Genomic DNA, 27,350 nt, shown 5'->3' with positions numbered 1-27,350 from the left:
GTTTGGAGATAAGGCCTTTATGGAGTTAACTAAGGTTAAATGAGGTCATGAGGGTGGGGCCCTGATACAATAGGATTATTGTTTTTATAAGAAGAGACCTCAGAGGGCACACTCTTTCTCTTTCCCATGTTAGGACACAGAGAGAAGGTAGCCATCTGCAAGGCAGAAAGAGAACTCTTATCAGAAACTGACCATGGTGGCACCTTCATCTTGGACTTCCAGCCTCCAGAACTATAAGAAAATAAATTTCTGCTGCTTAAGCCAGCCAGTATGTGGTAATTTGTTATGGCAGCCCAAGCAGACTAATAGAGAACCCCAGCCTAGCATAGTGCTTGGAATATTATTGGAGCTTAGCAGAAGTCTGCTACTCGACTAAAAGATAGACATTTTCTAAAACAGGCAAAAATGTTGAAAATATTTTTATAGTTTTCACCTTGACTATTCTGCAGTAATATGGGGGCTTCTTACTGGTAATATTGGAAGCCAGTTGCAATCCAAAATCACACTCAAAAGACCTTGCTGACTACCTTTCTCACAAACCTCTTCCACACGCTGGTTTCTCAATGTGAAAATGTTTGGGTTTATAATTGGGAAGACAATAGTACTGACCAGAAAAACAACATAATGATAAATTAATTTGGTTGATATACTGATGAAGTCCCACAGACAAATCACAGTGTAGCACAGTAAAGGATTGTGGCTGTCAGTTTAAAGGGGCAGGTAGAAATCCCATGCGGGATGAGATCATCAGATTGATAGAAAGGAAGTGGTTTCATATGAGTTTTATGCAATATTATAACACCAAAGGAAAACCAGATATGACCTAGAAAGTTCTTATCTTCACATAGATAACAACTATAAACTCTGGACAAAATACAAGAAACAATGACCTAAAACTTCTGTAGAGTGAACAAAAGCAAGCAGATTCTAGGAGTTAATTCTTAGGGAAAGAAGACAGCATAGTATGAGTTACCTATTTTCATGACTTTTAGCCTAGAGCCAGATGCGGTCAGTGCCATGTGGAAAGACCAGAATTCCAAAAGAGTTCTTCTGGCTTGAAGAATCATAGCACAAAGTTTGAGGCAAACACTGGCACTGCAAAATGAGACGAAAATTCCATAAAGGAGAAAACCACAAAGGATAAGCCTCAAAATCTATATGTAATCTCTATTAGAATCTCTGACTGAACTCTTCCTTATGTCTGTGTGGAGAAGACCTCAAGAAGGACAGTTAAGGATAAGATAATTTAACTGAGATTTGATCTGTCATTAAGAAGACAGAGTTTGAAGTTTGAATCCAAATATGGGTTTTTTTGAATTTTATTTTATTTATTTTTTTATACAGCAGGTTCTTATTAGTTATCCATTTTATACATATTAGTGTATATATGTCAATCCTAATCTCCCAATTCAACACACCACCCCCCCGCCAAATATGTTAATACCTTCTAAAACAAAATATCAATCCTCTTTAGAGGAACATGAAATAATCCAGAATTTCCATAACATAATATGTGTCCAGAATACAATGTAAAATTACTTGACACAAAGTACCAGAAAAATGTGACACAGTAACAAGAGAAATAATAATAAAGGGGACCAAGTCCAAGATGATTCAGATGTTGAATTATCAAAAAAGGATTTTTTAAAGCAACTGTATCCGTGCTCAATGACAAAAAGGAACGTATGCTTATAAAAATGAAAATATCACATCAGTGAAATATAAATTATAAAAGAGAACCAAATGGAAATTCCAGAACTTAACACAATATTTGAAATATAAAAATTCACTAAAAGACGATAACATAGAAAGACATAAAACTTGTTGATAGATCAATAGACAGTATCCAATCTGCAGAAGAGAGAAAAATTCAAGAAAAATGATCAGAGTCTTAATTAACTGGAGTACCAGATGGAAAAGTGCAGAAAGTTTATTTGAGGAAATAATAATACCCCCAAAAATCCATAGTTTGATGAAAGGCATAAATTTATAGACTCAAAAAATTCAATGAATCCAAAGATGAATAAATACAAAGAAAATCACTCTTAGGCATATCACAGTTAAACTGCTGAAAACCAAAGATTTTGAGAAATATCTAGAAAGACACCAGAGAAAAATGACACATTACATAAAGATGAACAATATCTCAAAGGACCATGGACTTCTTTTTTGTTGTTGTTGTCCTTTATTTCTTAACATCTTTATTGGAGTATAATTGCTTTACAATGGTGTGTTAGTTTCTGCTTTATGACAAAGTGAATCAGCTATACATATACATATATCCCCATATCTCTTCCCTCTTGCATCTCTCTCCCTCTCACCCTCCCTATCCCACCCCTCTAGGTGGTCAAAAAGCACCGAGCTGATTTCCCTGTGCTACGTGGCTGCTTCACTCTAGCTATCGGTTTTAAATTGGTAGTGTACTACTAGTGGACCATCGACTTCTAATCAAAAGCTATGGAGAGGGGCTTCCCTGGTGGCGCAGTGGTTGAGAGTCCGCCTGCCGATGCAGGGGACACGGGTTCGTGCCCCGGTCTGGGAGGATCCCACATGCCGCGGAGCAGCTAGGCCCGTGAGCCATGGCCGCTGAGCCTGCTTGTCCGGAGCCTGTGCTCCGCAACGGGAGAGGCCACAGCAGTGAGAGGCCCGCATACCGCAAAAGAAAAAAAAAAAAAGCTATGGGCACCAGAAGATAGTGGAAGGACATCTTAAAGAACTAAAGTACAAAAGCAAATAATCAACCAAGAATCCTACATCAAGTAAAAATATTCCTCAAGAATGAAGGCAAAAATAAAAATGTTTCTATACATAAGGAAACTAAGGAAATTTAGTCGTCAGCAGACCTTCCCTACAAGAACTGCTAAAGGAATTTCTACAGACGAAATGGAAATAATACTGGTTGGAAACTAAGACACTCTGGAAGAAATAAAGATTATTAAAAGGGTTGAGATCTTAGTAAATATAAAATAAATTTTCTCTTAATTAAAAAAAAATACAGGGAACTCCTGGTTTCAGTCTTAACATATAAAAAACTTAGAAGTTGTCATTCCCATCCTTACAATAAGAAAATGCTGGACAAAAAAATTAATGACTTTTCTTAGACTCAGAGAATTGTGGTGGTAGGATAACCAAACACTTCAAAATCTGGAGTAACAAGTGTCAATCAGATCTGCTTACCTTGAGGAGACCTGCTGAAAGCCAGCAGCAGTAGGACTGCTAATTCACTAGTAATTATGAAAAATCGTTGGAGGCTGAGTGTGGACTTCTGTGGGTGTGAAAAATTCCTGGGGGCAAAATATAGGGGTCTCTCCACACTTTTGTGGAGTTTTCCTCCAGGAATCCCATAATATTCTCACAGTGAGGATGAGGAAAAAACCTCTAGTGGCTCTGACAGGGGAAGAAGAAATAAGAGAAAAATATGGAAAAATTATGGAACAATATCAAAAGGAGTGATATATATGCGACTAAAATACCAGAAAGAGAGAACAGCATAGAAGAAATATTGGAAGCATTAACGGCTAAGAACTTAAAAAAATTTACGGTTACCTAAACCACAGATCTGGGAAACTCTGAGAATACTAAGCAAGATAAACACCAAACACACACACACACACACACACACACACACACACACACACACACACCCCTGGTTATATCATATTCAGACTGCAGAAACCAAATACAAAGAGGAATCTTGAATGAAGCCAGTAGGGGAAAACAAAATCTTACAGATTATAAACAAAGACTATGAAATGTGTATGCAAACAAATTAGATAACTGAGATGAAATGGACAAATTCCTAGAAACAAATTACCAAAGCTGACTTAAAAAGAAATAGAAAAATCTGAGCAGACATATAACAAGTAAAGAGATTGAATTAGTATTGAAAATCTCCAAGGAATGTAAAACCCAGAAAAAGATGGCTTTACTGGTGAATTCTACCAAACATTTACATTAATCCTTCACAACTCTTCCAAAAAATAAAATGCTTCCCAACTCATTCTGTGAGGCCAATATTAACCTGATACTAAAATCAAGCAAATAGTTCATAAAGAAACAAAACTTCAGAAGAATATCCCTAATAAATCTAGATGCAAAAAATCCACAACGAAATTGTAGCAAACTCATTCCAGCAGCACATAAAAAGGATTATATACCATGACCAAGGAGAAATTATCACAGAAATGAAAGGTTGGTTTAATATGCGAAAATCAATGTAATAAACCATAGCTTAAAGAACAAAAGCTACATGACCATTTCAACAGAAACAGTAAAAGCATTTGACAAAATCAGTCAACATTTCATGATAAAAGCACTCAGCAGTCTAGGAATAGAAAGGTTAGAGACTTACCTCACATCATACACAAAAATTAACTCAAAGGGACCCTAGACCTAAATTTAAAACCTAAACCTGCAACATTTATAGAAAAGAATGTACGAGAAAATCTTTATAGTCTTGGGTCAGGACAAGATTTCTTAGATACAACACCAAAGACATGATCCATAATTGAGAAAACAATTTATAAATTGGATTTCATGAAACTTGACATTTGAGCTTCAAAATACATTAGGAAAATGAAAAGCCAAGCCTGGACTGGAGGAAAATATTTGCAAATCATACATCCACTATAGCATTTTTATCCAGAATATATGAAGAAAAATTAAAACTCAATAGTAAAAAGATAAAGAACCCAATTAAAGATATGGATAATGATTCAGATAGACATTTTCCTAAAGAAAATAAACAAATGGCTAATAAGCACATGAGATGGTAAATATCATTAGTCATTATGGAAATACAGAATGAAACCATGGTAAAATACCAACACACCCTCTAGAATGTATACTATGCAGAAGAAAGACTACACCAAGTGTTGGTATGGATATGGATAAATTGGAACCTTCATACACTGCTGATGGGAATACAAAATGGCACACGCACACTTTGGAAAACAGTGTGGCAGTTTCTTTTATATTCAGCTTAAACTTATAGTGTGATTGAACATTTCCACTCGTAAAAATCTACCCAAGAGAAACAAAAACATATGCTCAAAGACATATACAGCATAGCAACATTGTTCATAATAGCTCAAAACTTACAATATTACAAGTATCTGTTGACTGGTGAATAGGTAAAAATAATGTAGTTTATCCACACAGTGGAATGCCTTTTGGCAATTTAAACAATGAACTACTGATATGTGCTATAACATGGATGAACTTCAACAACATTATGCTAAATGAAACAAGCAATACACAAAAGCTATATACGTATGATTCCATTCAGGTGAAATACTTAGTGGAAAGGTAAATATTTAGAGACAGAAAACTGATCCGTTGTTGTCTAAGGTTAGGAATAAATATTATCCCAGGATTATATAGGAGAGCTAGGATTAACTGTAAGTGGACACAAGGGAACTTTTTAAGGGGATGAAAGTATTCTAAAACTGAATTGTCATGATGGGAGCACAGTTCTATAAATCTAATGAAATAATTGAATTGTTACATATACACTGGGTGAATTTTATGGTGTGTAAATTAAATCTCAATAAAACTGTGAAAATAAAGATAACAAGAGGATGTTATGAGTAACTTTATGCCAGTAAATTTGGCAGATTCCTTCAAGACAGCACTTATCAAAACTGACTGAAGTTTAAACTGATTGAAGAAAATTTGAATATCCTTAAATCTATTTCTAAAATTGAAATATCAAAAATCTTTCTACAGAGAAACTCCAGGGCCAGATGGTTTCATTGTGACTCCTATCAAAACATTAAGGAATGATATTTATACAAACACTTTCACACGATTGAGGAAGAAGGCACACATCCAAACTCATTTTATGTGGTTTTAACTCTAATATCAAAACCTGCAAAGACATTATAAATAAATGAGAAGTACAAATAAATATCCCCCACGAATATACATACAAAACTCTTTAACAAAATATTACCAGTCAAATCCAGCAATATATAAAGAGGACAATATAACATGACAAGTACGGTTTATCCCAAGAATGCAAGGTTCGCTTAACATTCCAAAATCATTCATTCATTCAGTATATTGAGATAACAAAGGAGAAAAGAAATTATAATTTTAATGGATGTAGACATTTGACAAAATTAAACACAAATTTATTATAAATTGGAGTAGAAAGGAATTCCTCAATTAGATAAAGTGTATCTATAAAGAATCTATAGCTAACGTCTTATTCATTGCTAAAGTATTGAATGCTTGGCCATGATATTAAATTGGGAACAAGAAAAAGATGCCTACTTTTACAACTACTATTCAACACTGTTTTGGAAGTCCTAGTCATTGCAATAAGGCAAGGTAAAATAAAAGGCATAATGTTTGGAAAAGAAGATGCAAAACTGTCTCTATTTGAAGATGTCATGATTACTTACACAGAAAATCCTAAGGAATCTACACAATATCTAGTAGAACAGGTGAATTCAGCAATGTCACAGGACACAAGGTTACTCCACAAAAATAATTGCATTTATAAATTAAACTTTTTATCTTAAAATAATAAGTCTAAGAAATAATACAGCAAAATCCAATTTACCCTTTACCACTTTCCCTAACGGTAACATCTTGAAAAACTACAGAACAGTATAAAAACCAGGATATTGACATTGATACAAAGCAGTTCCATCTCCATAAGGATCCTTCCTGTTGCTCTTTTATAGCCATGCTCACTTCGGTATCCCTTTACCCATCCTTGACTTCTGGCAACTACAGCTCTGTCCTCCATTTCTATAATTCTGTCAATTCAAAAATGTTATATAAATAGAATTACACAGTATACGACCTTTTGTGTTTGGCTTATTTCATTCAGCATAATTCCCTGGATATTTGTCTAAGTTGTTGCATGTTTCTATAATTTTCTCTTTTTATTGGTGAGTAGTATTCCATGGTAAGGAGGTACCACAGTTTATCTGTTCATCCATGAACATCTTGATTGCTTCCAATTTTGGGCTATTATAAATAAAGCTACTATAAATACTCATGTTTATGTTTTTCTATGAACTTAACTTCTTGTTTCTTCGGGATAAATGTCCAAAAATGAAATTGCTGGCTTGTGTGGGAGTTGCACGTTTAGTTTTCTAAGAAACTGCTTATTTGCCAGAGTTGCTAGGCACTTTTACATTACTTTTGCCAGTGAATGAGTGATCAAGTTTCTCTGCATTCTCAACAGCAGTTGGTGTTATTACTATTTTGTATTTTGGCCATTCTGATAGGTGTGTTGTGGTATCTCATGGTTTGCTGGTCACTAATGGTTAATGATATTAAACATCTTTATATATGCTTACTTGCCATCTCTATATCCTCTTTGGTGAAATATCTGTTCATGTTTTTGCACATGTTATAATTAGATTGAGTTTTTTTTAATTTATTTTTATTTATTTTTGGCTGCGTTGGGTCTTTGTTGCCACATGTGGGCTTTCTCTAGTTGTGGTGAGCCGGGGCTACTCTTCATTGCAGTGCGTGGGCTTCTCATTGTGGTGGCTTCTCTTGTTGTGGAGCACAGGCTCTAGGCTCATGGGCTTCAGTAGTTGTGGCACGTGGGCTCAGCAGTTGTGGCTCGTGGACTCTAGAGTGCAGGCTCAGTAGTTGTGGTGCACGGGCTTAGCTGCTCCGTGGCATGTAGGATCTTCCTGGACCAGGGCTCGAACCCATGTTCCCTGCACTGGCAGGCAGATTCTTAACCACTGCACCACCAGGGAAGTCCCTAGATTGAGTTTTTAGTCATTGTGTTTTGGGAGTTCTTTTTAAATTCTAGACACTAGTTCGTTAGTATGTGGTTTGCAAATGGTTGCTCCCAGTCTGTGCTTTGTTTTTCATCCTCTTAAGAGTAAATTTTGCAGAGCAAATTTTAAAAGTTTGATAGAGTCCAACTTATTAATTTTTCCTTTTATGTATCATGTTTGTGGTGTTAAGTCTAAGAACAATTTGCTTAGTCCTAGATCCTGAAGATTTTCTCCTATGGTTTTTTTCCTGAAAGTTTTTTAGTTTTATGTTTAATATTTACATCCATGGATGGAAACAAAAGGAAAAATATACAAATGGAACTATATCAAACTAAAAAGCTTCTGCACAGTGAAAGAAAACATCAACAAAATAAAAAGGCAACCTAGTTAATGGGAGAAGATATTTGCAAATCGTTTAACAAGTAAGGGGTTAATATCCAAAATATATAAAGAACCCACACAACTCAACATCAAAAAACAAACAAACAAACAAACAAACAAACCCAAACAACCTGATTAGAAAAGAGGCAGAGGATCTGAACAGACATTTTCCCAAAGAAGACATACAGATGGCCAACAGCACATTAAAAGGTGCTCAATATCACTAATCATCAGCGAAATGTAAAACAAAACCACAATGACATATCACCTCACACCTGTCAGAATGGCTATTATCAAAAGAAGAAGAAATAACAAGTGTTGGTGTAGATGTGCAGAAAAAGGAACCCTCGTACACTGTGGGTGGGAATGTAAACTGGTGCAGCCTCTATGGAAAACAGTATGGAGACTCCTCAAAAAAATAAAAATAGAACTACCATATGAGCCAACAATTCCACTTCTGGGTATTCAGCTGAAGAAAACAAAAACACTAATTAGAAAGATATAAGCACCCCGGTGTTCACAGCAGCACTATTTACAATAGCCAAGATATGGAAATGACCTAAGTGTTCATCAATGGGTGAATAGTTTTCTTTGTTGTGCAAAAGCTTTTTAGTGTGATGTGGTCCCATTTGTTTATTTCTGCTTTTGTTTCCCTTGCCTAAGGAGACGTATCCCCCCCAAAATTACTAAGACCAATACCAAAAAATTACAAAAGCTCTTAGGCAAAATCGAAGAAATACTAAGTAACTGGGGTAAATACATAATGTTCATGGTTTAGGAGACTTTGTTAAGAAGCCGTTTCTCTCCAAATTGATCTACAGGTTCAATATAACCACAATCAAGGCATCAGCAGATTTTCATATAAAAATTGACTAATTATAAAGTTAATGTGAAAATTCAAAAGACCTAGAAAAACCAAAGCGATGTTGAAAAAGCACACAGTTGAAAGACATATATCACTTGATTTAAGGACAATATTAAAATACAGTAATCAAGACAGTGTGATACTCATCTTAGGAATGACAAATAAATCTTTCAAATAGAACAGAGCATCTAGAAACAGACCCAAACTTATATGGTCATGTGATTTTTGACAAAAGTGCCCAAGCAATCCGGTGGGGAAAGGGAGTACTTTTGTTTTGCTTTGATTTGCCTTTTAACAAATGGTGCTAGAATAACTAGATATCCATGTGGGAAAAAAATGAAAAATTAATCTCAAACCTTTTGTGACAACATATACAAAAATTCCATCTGTAAAAACAATGAATCTCAACCTTTTTGTCATAACATACACAAAAGTTAATTCTAGATGGATCATAAGCCGAATTGTAAAAGTAAAACCATAAAGGTTTTAGAAGAAAATATGGGAAAATATTTTTGTTACAAAGTATGTAGGCAAGAGTTTCTTATACAGGTTGCAGAAAGCAATAACAATATAAAAGTGGTAACATAGATTCTATCAAAATTTTAAACTGCTGCTCATCAAAAGAAACTGTTAAGAGTGGAAAAGTCATGTACTGGGAGAAAATATTATATATATTGTATATAAGCATATATATGTGCTTATATAGTATTTGTTCTATATGTGTATAAAACAAATACTACTTATCCAGGATATATAAAAAATTCTACAACTCAATAATGAGAGGAAAAGAAACATAAAAAATGGACAAAAGTTGTACTTTCTATCTGAAAATAGTTTTACAGTTTCTTATAAAGTTAAACATAGTCACCATATGACCCATAACCTCTCTTCAATATTTATCCAAGTAAATTGAAAACTTATATTCACATAAAAACATGTACATAAAGTTTTAAAGTGCCCTATTCATTATTTCCCCAAATTTGAAACAACCTAGATGTCTTTCAAAAAGTGAATGGATAAACTGGGGTACCATGGAATATCATTCAGCTGTCAAAAGGAACAACATAGGTGAATCTTAAATGCATTTTGCTAGGTGAAAGCAGCACGACTACAAGGGCTACATAGTGTGTGAATCCATTTATACAATATTCTGGAAAAGGTAAAATTATAGGAACAGAAAAGAGATCTATGGTCTCTAGGAGCTGGGAGAGGGTCCGGAGTTGACTACAAAAAGGCCACGCAAGGGAATTTTCAGGGTGATAGAAATATTCTGTGTGGTACTATAGTTCTGGGTGCATGATTATGCATTTGTTAAAACCCATATAACTGCACCCCATGGAGAGTGTCTTATTGTATGTAGATTTTAAAAAATCAACCAGGATGTCTGGGGAAATCAGGGTAGAATGAAGACTATGGCAAATTAATCTAATGCTATTACAAGTATGGTATAACTTAATTGAAGGAAGAGGAGAGAAAAGGAGCTGACTTAATTATTTTATAAAACTGGTTTGTCTAGATACTGTTTTAAAGATAATGAAAAAAGGACCTGTACATAAACACTGTACTCTTGTCGGTACATATATTTCTTACAAGGGTATGATTCTGCAATTCTGAAACTACATTTCGACTATACTAAGGGCAGAAAAAAAATAAGCAAGTGGATTATAGATAGTGACAGCCAGATTTCTCTATCAAAGAAAGAAGTTACAAATAAGCACTGAGGGTGTATTAGTTTTCTATCACTGCTACAGCTAATTACCACAAACTTAGTGGTTTATAATAATTCAATTTTTTTATATTACTCTTCCATAAGCTGGAATTCTGACATGGGTCTCAACGGGATAAAATGAAGGAGTCTGGTGACTGTGGGGTTTGGTCTATTTCCTAGCCTTTTCCTGCTTCTGGAGGCCACTCATGTTCCTTGGCTCATGGTGCCTTTCCTCAATCTTCAAATCCAGAAATGTTGCATCTCTCGTGTCTTTCTTGCATAGCCACATCTACCTGACTCCTGCTTTGGCCTCCCTCTTCCACCTTTAAGGACTCTTAATTCTATTGGGCCCACCCAGATAACCCCCCAAAAATCCGTATTTTAAGGTCAGTTGATTAGAAACCTTTATTCCATGTGCAAACTTAATTCTGTGTAAGGTAACATATTCACAGGCTTCAAGGATTAGAATGTGGACATTTTTGGAGGGGAGTGGCATTAGTCTGCCCACCACAGGAGGAATAATAAAATAAACCCTGTAATGCTGAATTAGAGTAAGAGATATCAGTGTAAATCCATGTTTATTCATGTTTATTTTCATAGATACACAGATATAAAATAAAATATAGATATGTGTGTATATGCACAGATATCCTAGCTCTGTCCACTAGAAGCAATAATATCCCAGTAGCAACAAGCACTTTTAGGCACAGATTTTTTTTTCTAAATACTATTCTCCAATAAAAGCAACCAGGGCTCCTTGAAGAAATCAGTGATCCTAGGGCTGGAGCAAGGAAAATACAAGATGAACCTGGAGTATCTTGTAGTGCTAAAAAAACACTTAAAAAAACCCCAGAATAGGCTTCCCTGGTGGCGCAGTGGTTGAGAGTCCGCCTGCCGAGGCAGGGGACACGGGTTCGTGCCCTGGTCCGGGAAGATCCCACATGCCGCGAAGCGAAAAAAAACAGAAGGATAGAACCATGTCAAAAGGATATAGGGCCCAACCTGAAAGAGTTCTCAATGACTGAAATTGGAGCAACAAACTAAATAATGGTATTATTGTATTTTAACTCAGAGAATAAGTGAGCCCATACTGATACAAATATATAATTGAATAATGGGGAAGAAAGGGCAACTCTTTCTTACAGAAGAATTCCAATTAATAAACCTAGAAGGAATGCAGGAAATAGAAAATCACCTTGGAGTAGCACAATAACTTCTAGGTAAAATGCACTGATGAGTGCCAAAATCAGTAAACAAAACTTTAAGGAGAAATGGGGTATTTACATCTCCCTCAAATATTATAACTTCCTGTGGTTAAGAAACATTCATAAGTTCTTTGGTACTCCTCCCCCTAGGAGATAGAGTTTAATTCTCCTCCACTTACATATGGGAGAGACTTAGTGACTTGCTTATATTAGAAATACTATGAATTGAAACTGAGTATGTATGTATGTAGTGAGTATTTATGTTACTGTGAAGAGTACCTTCACAGTCAAAAACCTAGAAGGCACCACCTTGACCAAGTGGCCAAGGTTAACATCACCAGTGGTAAATCTTGTGGATGTATCATGTACCCTCTGATATGATGTGCTGGGAAGGGCACTTTGCCTCTGTGGTATTTTTCCCATTAACATATAACCCCAGTCTAATCTTGAGAAAACATCAGACAAAGCCAAATTGAGGGACATTGTACAAAATAATTGCCCAATACTCTTTAAAAGTGCCAAGGTTATGAAAAACAAGGAAAGATGAGAAACTGTCACCGATTGGAGGAGACTAAGGAGCTATGACAAGTAACTACAGTGTGGCATCCTGCATCTGATCCTAGGATGGGAATATATTTTCAACATTGTTCTGAAAATTATGAAGATTTTTATAATAAAATTTTTGGTAAAAAACATAGTTATTAAATTAACAATTTCAATTGAACAGTATCCATGGAACATTAAAGAACTAATGCTCAGTACAACCACTTTAATAAAACAGAGTACATTTTAGACATATTAAAACAGATTAAAATTTGGCATCTAAAAATGGTCAAGATGGAATTAAGAAAACACATAAGCCATGAAATGTTTACTACCTGGATGTCAGAGGCTTGGTGTCAGACTGACTGGAGGTGAAGGGTTTTGAAAGTGGCAGAAACTTAAATGATAGCCGAAGACATTATGGCCCCTGGATAACGTTTAATTGTTAGCAACCTACTGCTATGTGTAGGCTAGTTGGCCTGTCTAAAGAAAAATATTACTTCATGGGACAAAAAATATGTGCAGAATCAATGAGACAGTGCTAAATTGATCACAGATATTCAAGAGGATGAAGTAGGACTAGAGTTGCACATAAGGGAGCAAAGGCTGTAGTTGGTTGATATCACTATCAGCTTCTCAACATTGTGTCTCAGAGTCCCAAGAAGGTCACCAGAAACATTGCAAAGACAAGGAACTCCAACCCATGGAGATTCCCACATCCTAGGAAAGCAAGTTCCATGACCCTTGCCAAATTTTCCTTTTCCTTACTGGGCATGCTCTAGAGTACTGGTTTTTAACTAAAGAATTCTGTCCGTTAGAATATGTTTGGGAAATTGTAGGGGCATTTTGGTTATTACAATGTTTGGGAGGTCTGACATTTAGTGGATAGAGGCCAGCAATGCTCGTTGTTCTGAAATGGATGGGATAATCCCATGTAATGAAGAGTTATCCTGTATCCTACACAGTTTTCAAATATTCCAGTGAGCCTAAATAGTATAGGTGAGAAAAACTGTTTATAATTATCTGAATCTTGTCTTATCTCAACAATAGTTTTTATCTTGCTATTTTCCTATATCTGTTTTTTTATGTTTTCTTTTCTTATATATAATGACTACCAGTTCTCTTACTTTTCTTTAATATAAACTTACTCATTTTAAGTTGATGCAATCATGTATTTCATTATGCTGATATAGTCATGCCCTTGCATTTTTCTATTGAAATAAATATCTTTTATTGTAAATTGCTCTCTGTGGATTTCTCATTTATATTTGTTAGGTCACTATATTGATTTTTTTAAAAATTATGTACGTAGGTAGGTTATATTACCTATGAACTTCATTTCATGATAGTGAAGGGGGAGTCACAAAATATTTATTATTAAAGGGAGTATTAGGTCTCACAGGAATGAGAACTACTGATCTAGTACTAAAAATAAAAGATGAATATGGATAAAAAGTAAGACTCGAGGTTCTTGAAATCCTGGCTTATTATTACCAAAGTAGGAGGAACAAATCATCGGTGAGCAGAAAGTTTCTGTTTGAGAAGAATCATTACTGGTGTGTGTCAGGCCTTTTTCATCAGCTTGTCATTTTATCCTCACAACAACCCTATAAGATAGGTACTACTATTATTCCCATTTTTCAGATGAGGTAATTGTACCTCAGAAAGATGAAGGAAGTTACCTACGTTTTCTTAGTCACAGAGTGGCAGGACCTACAGTGGAACTCAAGTCTGTCTGATACCAAAGATACATGCTTTCTATTATCCTATTCAGGTTCCTCAAGATCAAGCTGGGTAAGAAAGTGCTAGACATCCCCATCTCTCTACAGAAGAAACAGCCTGTGAGGGTTCATCAGTGGGGATCTTTCAGCATTTTTTGAGTGCTGCGAGTTGTGCCAAGATTTAGGAAAAATAACACAGAAACCCCTTTCTTTCAATGAATTTCTAACTTAATTGGATACATAAGATGTACAGTAAGTACAAGTTTGAAGTAGAGGAAGGGGAGAAAATGGTGGTAGCTGCGGAATAGCAAGGACTGGTGTGTGTGTGTGTGTGTGTGTGTGTGTGTGTGTGTTCCATTGTGTTCCATGTGCTTCTGAAGGAAATTTCAACAAAGATTTACTGAATGCCTACTATGTGCATGGCAAAAAGCAAGGAAGGGGATTTAAGACATAATGAAATGCTGGGGTCAGGAACCAGTCTTTGAGGAGGTGGGAGGGGAAGGGGTCAGAGCACAGATGAAAGGACACACCCATTTGACAGAAGTCAGACACCCACAAGAGAAGGGGATTGAAACCTGAAAGAAATTTGGGAGGCAGAATAGGGGGGCATCAACCAGCCTTACTGTGCAAGGCCAGGATGAGGCCATCCTTTCCACTGAGCAAGAGTGAGAGGAGGGGGTAAGTTGAGAGGCCAAGAAGACCAGAAAAGGTTTGAGACATGAAGTGGGCATGAATAAGCCGGAAGAATCAACAATAAATGAATAAAAGATTGTGGAGCTGCCTGCAAGGTTCTGGTAAAGTTAAGCTGCAGGGATTTATGCATTTGTTGATTACCCACTTTGTGCGCTACCCATAGTAAATATTCAACCCCAGGCAGCTGCCTCTGCAACCTCCCCACTCTTGGCCCCCCAGCCAATGTTCTGTCTCATTTTTTTCCTAAGTTGTGAGCAATCTGAGTGACAAATTATGAAGACAGAGCATACACATATAGGGTTTGCTGTTATAATCAAAATTTACAACAAAACTAATCTGACATATTTAATGATATGCATAATTGTTATTGTGCTGGGTGGCAATTAGGCATAAATTGTAAACAGTTCACATAAATGCCTGTAATTAGAATTACTTCCACGCAGTTAAACCAAATTCTTAGTTTCTTCTCTGAGTTTGTCAGCTCCTGTATGTCCATCATCTGCATCCACGTCAGCAGTGCAGATACCGAGTTGGCAGTAATCATCACCTTCATGCACTTGTTATCGTTAGAGGATAAAATCTGGAATCTTCTGGTCCAACAGTTATCTTTGACTGCCACATGTAGGGCTCTTTCATCTGAAGTGCCCAGCAAGAGCCAGCTCTCTCTCATGTGGTCCTCTGTCAATCTCAGAGGGTATTCTTTGCCCCCTCTCGAGGGATTTCAGGGAGGGAGGGAGGAGAAAACCCTGGCTACTGATGGCAACATAGGAGAAGAAATGGATTCTGAATCTCATTATCTGGCACTCCAGGGGCAAGTGGATCACAAGGAAAGGGAAAATGGTTGAATTCAGGACACACACACACAACCTCCTCTCTGCCCCTCATCCTATGAAATGACTAACGTGGTCATCTTCACAGCTGTCCTTAAGGGGATAGATTCATACTAAAAAGAAAACCCTGCTCCAGCCTAACTCTCAAAACATCCCTCCTTCCATTCAATGAAGCTAAGGCCTGAAATGCCTTTGAATTCCAGGCACGTGCTGCTTTTCTTTTGCCATTAAAAAGAAATGGTTTAAAAAATCCAGAGGAAGCCAGCATATTGATGGGAATACTTGCCCATAGACTAAGATTTAGGGTCATATAGACCAGGATGCTACAACTTGCTAGCAGTGAAATTTTGGTATTTAACCTCTCTGAACCTCAGATTCCTCATCTGTAAAGTGATGATCATAATAGTATCTATCTCATATGGTTGTTGTGAAGATTTCATGGGATCATGTATGTAAAATATTAGTACACTGACAAGAGCATAGTAAAATTTCATTAACTACTAGTTGCATTTATTATTAAATGGTTATTTTTGCTTTCCCCATTACTGTGACTGCCCCTCCATGTGTTTACTTCTGTAGGAAGCAGGACTGCAGGAAATGAATGTATGAAATGCTAGTGGTGAAATCTGGATGTTAAAGCCACAGGTGACCTTAAATCAAACAGAACATCACAGATGGCTCAGACCCTCATCTATATTCCAATTTTGTTAGAGAGAGGTTGGTGCCGACCTGGTACACAGTGAAACCTGGCATTTAGAGGAGACCAAAGCAAAACCAGATTAAGATGATCCTTAGAAACATTCATTTAATCACCAAAAATGTATTAACTGAACCCCCAGTGCAAGACACTGGGGAGACGAAAGTAATATATAGGAGGGGAGAGAGAACATGTGCAACAAGTATAACAAGGGCACTAATAGAGAAGTACCCTCAACACAATGGTAGCACCCAGGATAGACAAAGTACTCGTCTTTGCTTAGGAGGCTCAGGGAAGCTTTAGAGAAAAAGGTCTTCAAGTGAGTGTAACAATGTACTAAATGGTATAATACATGCTTAAAAAATTCACTGTTGGTCAAGAAGCATTTTCCCATACAGCTGAAATTTCTGAACCTACTTTTTGCTTCCTAAAGTAGCATGGATTCCATAGCCACTATTCTAGCCACCATTGCTTCATAACAAACTACTCCAAGAATTAGTGGAATAAAACAACAATTGAATTATGTTGATGAATTCCATGGGTCAGAAATTTGGACAGGTCACAGCAGGGATGGCTTGTCTGTGCCTCAAAATGTCTGGGCCCTCAACCTGAAATACGTTATGCCTGGAGGGGGCCAGAGAGCTAGGAAGTGGGATCATCTATAGGTATCTTCTCTCACATATCTGACAACTGATGCTGGTTGTCACTGTCACCCTTTGTTAATGCTCCAGTCATGCTCTATTGATCAAAGCTGTCATGGCTTTTCCATATTCAATGGAATGTCAAAGAATTGAAGATATTAAATATACCCTATAGGCCTTGTATAGCTATCACTTCTGTCTCTACAGGGACTATCAACCAGAATACCTCTCCATGGCCTCTCCATGTGACCTGGTCTTCTTCTCAGCATGGTGACCCGAGGATAGTCAGACTTCTTACATGTTATGTCAGTGTGCCAAAAGCCAGTTTACAGTGAACAAGGCAAAAGTGGAATCACATTTTATGACCTACCTTGGAAGTCACTCCCTATATTCTGGGTGGTACTATTGTGCCCAGGTGCCTTTGTTGTACACTATTGGTCCAAGCTGTCAGCAAGCCCTTTGAGATTAGGGAGAGAACATCACTCCTATCTTTTGATGTAAGGATTATCAAAGAATCTGTGGACATGTTTCAAAGCCTCCTTAGCTACTCATCTATCAAAACCACAACCATTGAATACCTACCCATTGACTAACCAAGGGATGAGGATTCCAAAAGCATTTGTTCATTTATTCCTCAGATATGCATTGAGTGCTTACTATGGGCATGGAAAACATAAATATACAAATGATTACGTAATGACAACTTTGCTAGGTGCTAAGAATGATGAGACATTGAAATGAAGCCTAACCAGGTGGAGGTGATGGTGTTGTCAGGGAAGTTAATTTAGATGGGATGGCCAGGCAATGTCTATCTGATGACAATTTAAGGAGAGTACAGAGGATAAGAAAGAGCCAACTAAGTCAAGTTTTGGGGAAGAGCATTCAAAGTAAAGGAAATAGCATACACAAGCATTCCGAGGCAGAAAAGTTTTTACAGATTCAAGAAACTGAAAGAGGATACCATATGTGGCCAGAGAACAGAGAGAATCATGGTATGTGATTAAGCTGGGATTCAACTCTTTGCAGTTTAATAGGCCCATTTTCCATTAGCCTATTCCTATTATGCACACGCTTTGTGTCCCTTCATATTAGGTGTTGTCAGAAGGACAACATGGCAACTAAGTAATTAAGGACAACATGGCAATTGAGTAATATAAAAGGAAATATGGTTCTTGCAAAAATAATAAGGTAGATGCAGTCTGGTCTTATTGTTTGGACTTCCGTTAAAAGCCAGATGTTGAACAGCAGGATTCAAAGTTTCCAGAAGCTGTTTAATCAACTAATATATGAAATACGTTGGTGCCCAGCTTGTATTTTGCTTGCAACGATGATGGTAAGTTGAGGCCCTGGCAAAACTGAGAAGCCTCAGAAGCTTGGTCTCTAGCTTCTGCTTTCAGCTGTCAGACTACTGTATAATTATTTGGATACCTCCTTGGTCAATATTTCTTTACTATATCAAAGCAGGAAAGGTCCCAATGACATCCAATAATAGTGATCATCATCATAATGATAACTACTAAAATAATAATTAACACCTATTTAATATTTATGTGCAAAGGGTTTTATATATTTTATCTCTTTTAGTCCTCATAACAGTCTAGTGAGGTAAGTTAGATACTAGTATTTTCATTTTACACATGAGAGATTTAAAGATCAGGGAGTCTAATATACTACTCTAAGGTCAAAGAACCAGGACTCAGAAGCTAGCCTGTCTGAGTGGTGAGCCCATTCTTTTAAGCATGATTGAATACTGTAATTCTTCCAGAGAGTGAAAAATACAAACAGGCACCTGGGAATTTTGCACATGTAGTGCCCCTAAAGCTGAATATTTACCTGAATTTTTTACTTTTATCCAGACGCTTGGCTTCTTATAGGCTAAATTGAGCTGTGGCCTGTGAAAAAGTATCTGCCCTTTCTTAAGGCAATGCCTTCACACTCTAATTCAGGTTTTTCTCAAAGGATTTCTTATTTGCATTCTGGTTTAAGAATCAAGTCCTTAAACTTACACAAACCACCATTTTGAGCTTCAGTTATCCTTGGAGAGCATGGCTTATAATCAGCCTCCTTAAGTACTTGGAATTAAGTGATATGCAGAGAACAGCTTGCCTTTAATAGATCTCCTTACCTGATCTCAATAGGGCCCTGTCTCAGGTATTAAAAAGAAGAAACCCAATTAGCTCTAATTGCTGCTCTCCATGGATGTATTGCCTTCTCATTGGCAGATGGTCGCTGGTGTTGTAGAGGAGGCAATGATGAATTTTCTAGGTGGAAATATCCCTCCCCCTTCTTCTCACCATATTTATTTTTCCCCCAATGCATCGCACAATTCACATATCTACGGTACCTGTGACTCCAGGTTTAAGAATACAGGTATTAGAAACTGATGATCTTCTCAACAGAGGACAGTTCCCTTCCCAGAAATTCAGGCCACTCGATCTTCCCTTGGCTTGGTTTAGTTGAACAAACATTTACTGGGTGTGAGCTGTATGTCTGGGACTGTGTAGGTATTCTACTGATTAGACTAGAGAGTTTTCTTGGTAAATTCAGATGAAACTTACTCTTTTTGTGCCCAGAAATGTGCTATATGCATAGTAGATGTTTATATTATTTCTTTTGAACAATTGTGTTAAAGATATTAATTAATTAATAATTTAGGCTGCCTTTCCAAGGACTCAAGGTAATGCCTGCCTCTGACCCTAAGAAGAAATGCTCAAGATTTCCCAGTCCTCACCCCAAATTCTACTGTTAAATTTGCACCAAGGCAAATCTCAGACTTTTAGAACTGGAAAAATAGTGGCATTATATAATAGAAGAACAATTGACTAGATGTCAGAGGTCTGACCCATTCCCTAACTAATTGTGTGACTTTAGTCATTTAATAATTGTATTTATTTCAAAATGTTTATTTGAATGCCTATTCTTTGTCAGGCCCCATTCTAGGTGCCGGGAAGAGCTGGAGGTGAAAGTGTGGTAGAGACAGAAATGAATAAGACACATTCTTTGTCTTAAGGAATTCATTATTAAGTGGCGAGATAGACATATATGCAAAGAATTGCTGTATAACCTGATCAATGCTAAAATAGAAATATATGCAAAGTGCTTTAGTAGCATAGGAAGAAAGAAGGCCTAATTTTAGACGGTGGTGAAAAATCAAGGAATGCTTCACGGAATTTGTGACACTTGACATTTGATATTTGAGTTGGGCTTTGAAGTATGAAAACAAGTTAACCCAGGAGAGGTGAGGCAGAGGTTAAAGTGGAAACAGCGTATGCAAAGTCATGGAGTCATAAATTGTGTGAGATCTTTATTCTGATCTTCACTGGAGATCCTTGTGTCAGAGGTTGATTAAACACAGGAGGGACAAATTTCCATTATAAGGAAGATCACTCTGGTGACAGTGTAAGGAAGAGCCTAGGAAACCATTCTCAGTTCATGCCCAGCCCCTTGCCAACCTTTAAGATTGCACTTCCATGGAGTACTAAGGAGAACATCAGATACACAGCTCGTACTTTTCCCCCTTGGGTTTTCCATTCTATAAGTGGGAATGCATCAAGTTGTTAGAAATTGTTATGCTCTCTGGATGTTGAGTTCCCCTATCTTGGATGATAATAACAATTGTTAAATTAAACATCTATGCTGTGCACATTTTTTTTTGGTATTTAAGGTGCTGTGGGGGAGATACAGAAGTAGTAATGACAAGGTCCCTGCCCTTAGAGAGATTATAACTTACCTGTGAGAGAAGAGAAGCCTCCTAAGTGTCTAGAAGTACTTCATACTGACATATGAAAGTGGGCTGCTTAACAATTTTATCTTTTGTATAATTTACAATGATTTGTTAAGTTTGATGAATTTTCAATAGGTAATTTATTTACATGATTCCCACCTCAAAAGGTATACTTCCCCTGCATTTAGTTTTTCTACCAATAAGCAATTGATATCACCAAATTCATATGCATCTTTCTAGAACAGTCTATGCATCTACAACTAAGTATAAATATGCTTTCTTTTACCTTCTATTACACAAATGATGCCATACTATAGACACTGTTTTTTGAACCTTGCTTTTTGTCCTTACAATATATCACGGAGCTCTTTCCATAACAGCACATGTAGAGCTGACCCATTCTTTCATGTTGTTTTTGTTTGTTTATGGGTGTATTGTATTCCATTGTTTGGATGTGGTTTAATTTATTGAATCAGTAAGGTTGATTTTAATCTTTTGTTTTAATAAATGATCCTGAAAGGAAAACTAAAACCAATTTTAATCCTATGACATTTTTTTTTCCTTTTGTTTTGCAGTACGCGGGCCTCTCACTGCTGTGGCCTCTCCTGCCATGGAGCACAGGCTCCGGACGCGCAGGCCCAGCGGCCACGGCTCACAGGCCCAGCCGCTCTGCGGCATGTGGGACCCTCCCGGACCGGGGCACGAACCCGTGTCCCCTGTATCGGCAGGCGGACTCCCAACCACTGTGCCACCAGGGAAGCCCAATCCTATGACATTTTTATCTCATGCATTTTTATCAAGACTTCAGGTGGAGAAAGGAAACAGGCTGGGCTTTAGATTGCATTACATTACGTTTCTGCTGCTTCTCACCTCACATCTAACTCATACTCTCCCAAGAAAAGTCATCTGCAGTAATGTCTTCCATGTTTCAAGACAACTGTTTTGAACACCTCAGGATTCTGGGCTACCCTCAGTTAGTGGAAAGATCATGGATTTGGTGCTAAGCAAACCTTTGGCTCAAATTCATATCCTGGTTTCATTACTGTCTGGCTGGATAGTCTTGAGCAGGTGAATTAATCTCTAGGACTCAGTTGTGATATCTGTAAAGTAGGGATAATAACAGTAGCTACCTTACTGTGTTGCTATGAGGATTTAGCACAATAATCCATGCAAAGAAAAGCATAATGCCTAGTATCCACAAAATGTTTGATGAAAGAAATTTTGATACCCTTCCTGTTCATTAATGTGGAGAAACTTGATGGGACAAAGGAAAACTAGCTATTCTTGACCCTTTAGAAAGATTTCCACTTTGTTAGGGTTTTCACAAAATACCAAGAGCTACTAGAAAAATCAAACTTTCTTTCACAAGGTGTACATTCCTCATTACACCAATTTTCTCAGGGCTACTTTTACATCCCTGTTCCTTAGAGTGTAAATAATAGGGTTGAGGGCAGGGGTAAGTACTGTATACAGAAGGGAAAGCAACTTCAATAAGTCTTCATTCTGAGGCCCTGATGGGAAGCCACAGACAATGCCCAGAGTCCCATAATACAGACTGACCACTGTAAGATGGGAAGAACAGGTAGAGAAGGCTCTGCTTTCCTGTGACAGAAGGAATCCTGAGAATGGTGGAGATGATGTCAGTATAAGAAGCCAGAGTTAGCAGAAAGGGACCTAGTGCAAATAAAGAGGTGCATATAAAAGAGGTCATCTCAGCTACTTGAGTATCAGTGCAGGCCAGTTTCATGATGGGCTTCAGATCACAGAAGAAGTGGTCAATCTCACTGGCAGCACAGAATGTTAACCGAAAAATGTGGACCACGAGAAGGATGGGTGCCAGAAATCCAGCTATCCAAGAGGCGCCAGCTAGCTAGCTAGCAACCCATGATGTTGGAATAATGCAATAATTACAGATGGCTATGAAAATATCATAAGACATTACAACCAGTAAGAAGCATTCTGTAGCTACCAGAGCAGCAAAAATAAATAAATAAATAAATAAATAAATAAATAAATAAAACTGGCAAGCGCAGTCTGAGAAGGAAATAGGCCCATGAGGTGACAGCAATGTCCTTAGCATCATGGGCTCAATGGTAGTGGTGTAGCCAAACTCTAGGAAGGAAAAGTGGTCAAGCAAGAAATACATGGGAGAATGAAGGGAGCAATCAGCCAAAACCACAGTTAGGATTACAATGTTGCCCATGAGAGTCACCACATAGATGACCAAAAATACCCCAAAAAGAAGATACTGAAGGCCGTGAAGATCCCCCAAACCCAAAAGGCTAAGTTCTGAAATCTGAGTCATATTTTCTTCAGTGCTAGCCATGACTTGGATCTAAAAAATGAAAAAAAGAAAAGAATGACCATTGATCAAATTCTATTTTTAGAAAAAAATGAAACTGCTCAGAGGCATCGTACATATCAAGCATAATTGGCTTCTTTCTGGATGTTCAAGATTTTTAATTAATAAATTTGATCACAGTCCCCCAGAGGCCATTTGGAAAGTTCACCTTTGACTTCAATTATCCCTTCATATATAGAATGTATAGGCCCTTGAAACTATGCTTATGACATATGAAGATGCACATTTTTCCTGCTATTTATTTTTGAAAAAATAGAAAATATTCTATCTTTGGAGATCTTACTCTGGTTGTTTCTATTGCTGCTAGAGGTGTTATCATCAGCAGCAATGAATATTCTGAATGACTTACCTGTAAATTGTAAAAAGTTTATGATCAAATTTGTTTCCTGTTTTAGAAATTCCATACCAATTAAATAATATGACTTGAATTTCAAATGTTGAAGGATGTTTAATTCTTACAACTTATTTAATAGTAAGTTCTCTATACATTAGTAGAGGAGGCATAATGACATGAGGGTGAACTAGTGATGGTAGGGATATGGTATGGTATAATAGAGACATACCTGAATTCAAATTCCAGCTCTGCCACTGAATGACGTGTGCCTTTGAGTAAGTCACATCACTTATCTGACAGTTTCCTCATCTTTAGAACAGCATATTAATTCTATGTAACACGATTTGCACAATCACTGGTCCATATTAGTCATTTAATACATTCATTCATCCATTCGACAACACTTATTGAGTGCCTACTCTGTGCCAAACTCTTTGAAAGGTGCTTAGAATAAAATGGTGAAAAAGTCAAGAATTTTTTAACAAGTCAGGAGTACTCTCTACATCTCATGGAGTTAACATTTTAGTAGGAAAGAAAGACTAAACACAAGTAAAGAGACCCATAACATAATTTTGAGTTGTCCACTATGAATGTAAAAATTAAGGACCCAAAATAGGAATATGCTGTATGTATGTGTGTTTAGGAGAGGGCTACTTTGGTTGGTGTGGTCAAGAAAATCCTAAAACATTGAGACCTAAAAAAATGGGAAGGAGATAGTCATGCAAGATTTGGGAGTGAGGGGTGGGAGAAAGTATTCTAGGCAGAGGGAACAGGCCTTAAGCAAGGAATGATTTAGAGTGTTAGAAAAACTGAAATTGAAAAATACATATATATGGTTTGGGGGAGTTGGAGAGAGAGAGAGAGACAGAGAGAGAGAAACAGAGTCAGAGACACAGAGAGAGAGACAGAGAGAGAGATAGAGACACAGAGAGACAGAGAGAAAGAGATGAAGAAGAGATGAGTAGAAAAACAGGAAAGGGCCAGGTCATCTATGTCCTTGTAGGCCATGCTATGCCATGTAGACGTTAAATATGGTAGGAATTCATTGGAGGAGGTTAAGCAGCATTGTGATCAAATTTACACATTATAAAGGAAACCATAAACAAGACCAAAAGACAACCCTCAGAATGGGAGAAAATATTTGCAAATGAAGCAACCGACAAAGGATTAATCTTCAAAATTTACAAGCAGCTCATGCAGCTCAATAACAAAAAAACAAACAACCCAATCCAAAAATGGGCAGAAGACCTAAATAGACATTTCTCCAAAGAAGGTATACAGACTGCCAACAAACACATGAAAGAATGCTCAACATCATTAATCATTAGAGAAATGCAAATCAAAACTACAATGAGATATCATCTCACACCAGTCAGAATGGCCATCATCAAAAAATCTAGAAACAATAAATGCTGGAGAGGGTGTGGAGAAAAGGGAACACTCTTGCACTGCTGGTGGGAATGTGAATTGGTACAGCCACTATGGAGAACAGTATGGAGGTTCCTTAAAAAACTACAAATAGAACTACCATATGACCCAGCAATCCCACTACTGGGCATATACCCTGAGAAAACCAAAATTCAAAAAGAGTCATGTACCAAAATGTTCATTGCAGCTCTATTTACAATAGCCCGGAGATGGAAACAACCTAAGTGCCCATCATCGGATGAATGGATAAAGAAGATGTGGCACTTTATACAATGGAATATTACTCAGCCATAAAAAGAAACAACATTGAGCTATTTGTAATGAGGTGGATAGACCTAGAGTGTGTCATACAGAGTGAAGTAAGTCAGAAAGAAAAAGACAAATACCGTATGCTAACACATATATATGGAATTTAAGAAAATAAAATGTCATGAAGAACCTAGGGGTAAGGCGGGAATAAAGATGCAGACCTCCTAGAGAACGGACTTGAGGTTATGGGGAGGGGGAAGGGTGAGCTGTGACAGGGCGAGAGAGAGTCATGGACATATACACACTAACAAACGTAGTAAGGTAGATAGCTAGTGGGAAGCAGCCGCATGGCACAGGGATATTGGCTCGGTGCTTTGTGACAGCCTGGAGGGGTGGGATAGGGAGGGTGGGAGGGAGGGAGACGCAAGAGGGAAGACATATGGGAACATATGTTTATGTATGACTGATTCACTTTGTTATAAAGCAGAAACTAACACACCATTGTAAAGCAATTATAGCCCAATAAAGATGTTAAAAAAAATTTACACCTTATAATCACTTTTTACACTGTGTAATTAATGAATTAGAGTGAGAACTTCATGGGTAGATTAAGACAGTTAAGAGATTATTTCAGTGGACCAAGTGAGAGATGATAGTAAACCTGAATAAAGTGGTTGCAAAAAAGTTGGAGGGAAGACAGGGTCAAGATACATTTTGGAGGTAGACATGCCAGGGCTTACTAATAAATTAGATGTGAGGAGTGATAAAAAGTGAACTATCAAAGATAACTCCTGGGTTTCTGGTTTGAGCAACTGTTTCTGTTTACTTTAATGGTGATAATGTGGAGGGAAGTTTAGGGGAAAGTTCAATTTGGAGGTGTTAAGCTTAAGATGTTTGTTTATGAGAATTCTGAGTGGAGAGGAGAAGTGGACAGCTGGATTTGAGAGTATGTAGCCCACATGAGAACGCTGGAGTAGAATATAAATTTAGGAATCATCAGCATACGGATAATATTCAAAGCCACAATAATGGACAAGGTGACCTGCAGAGAAATTATGGATACACAAGAATGTACTACGCTGAGCTTTAAGACCCTCTTTCTCTTAGGCCTGACAGAAGGAAAAGTAAGAAAAAGAGATTGAAAAGGAGTCAGTGAGGTAGGATGTAAAGTGGGAGGAAATACAATAAGAGAAGCCATGTTTGAAGAAAGTTATTGATTGTGTTAAAAGCTGGTATAAGGTTAAGATGAAGACACAGAATAGTCTCTTATGTTTGGTTACATGGAAAATAGATTCAGTAAAGTAGTGGAGACTGAAGAGGAACAGAAAAATTGAGTGGTAACTAGAGAGATGAGCATTGACTTTCCCTTTTTCATGCTGGTCAGAGTGATCCAGCATAGAGGGGTTTTTGATGATATATTAGTAAATGAGGAGCTAATTTTAAGAGTAAAATCTTTTATAAAGTGAGAAAGGATGGGATACAGAGCACAAGTGGAGGGGTTCACCTGTGGTAAGGACATGGACACTTCATCTTTTTAACAAGAGGAAGGCTAGAGAAAATAGATGCAGTTGTAGTAAGTTGATACATCTAACCTTAGGAAGATGGTGGAGTTTGCTTCTAATGGTTTCCATTTTCTCAACAAAGTAGGAGATGTTATCATGCAAAAGTGAGGGTAAAGGAAGACATATGGGAGGTTTGAGGGCAGAGGAAATATAATAAAATAGTTGTATCTGTAAATGAGAATGCTATCCTCCTTCTAGAAGAAACACTAAAATTTCCAGGCAGTATTGAGTGGCAATTTGATTTTTGAGAGCATAAGTTTAAGGTGTAATCACACGGCTTTCTTGCATGGTCTTCACTAGCAATGTTTAGCTAGAGTGGGGTAGGCAAATAGTTGGTTTCAATCAGATTTGGAGTTTGACAAATGAAAACAATGGAAGAAAAGAGGGGCAAGAGAGTTAGGGAATATTTGTAAAAACAGTTGTAATGAAGGACTATAGATAAGTGTTAAGTCTCTCCCATTTCCTTCTGCTGTTTATTAAAGACAGAAAGGACATTAAAACTGTCATTTGACCAACCCTTTAATTTTTTGACTAAAAAAGAAAATTCAGGCAGGTAAATTGTCTTTCTTAGGATCTAGATCTAGTTAATAACAGAGCAGGAAATGACACCCAGGTCTTATTTTCTGGTTCTTGCTCCTTCCATTATAGCATGC

General features: G+C 37.2%; 1 protein-coding gene and 1 long non-coding RNA gene across 2 annotated transcripts in view; both read right to left on the bottom strand.

Moving 5' to 3' along the window:
* The window catches only part of LOC109547285 (uncharacterized), a 60,917-nt gene that overhangs the window by 32,062 nt on the left and 1,505 nt on the right, over positions 1-27,350 (bottom strand). The gene's annotated exons all lie outside the window — the stretch shown is intronic.
* On the bottom strand, positions 12,855-23,088 carry LOC117310412 (olfactory receptor 10A4-like). The gene is given in 4 exon segments (XM_073799533.1): positions 12,855-12,915; positions 22,150-22,359; positions 22,361-22,632; positions 22,792-23,088. Coding segments are annotated over 4 exon segments (840 nt in total).

Source organism: Tursiops truncatus, chromosome X (assembly GCF_011762595.2).
Source record: "Tursiops truncatus isolate mTurTru1 chromosome X, mTurTru1.mat.Y, whole genome shotgun sequence".
NCBI classification, from domain to species: domain Eukaryota; kingdom Metazoa; phylum Chordata; class Mammalia; order Artiodactyla; family Delphinidae; genus Tursiops; species Tursiops truncatus.
Note: the sequence above shows the minus strand (reverse complement) of the source record. Positions and strands in the feature narration are given on the sequence as shown.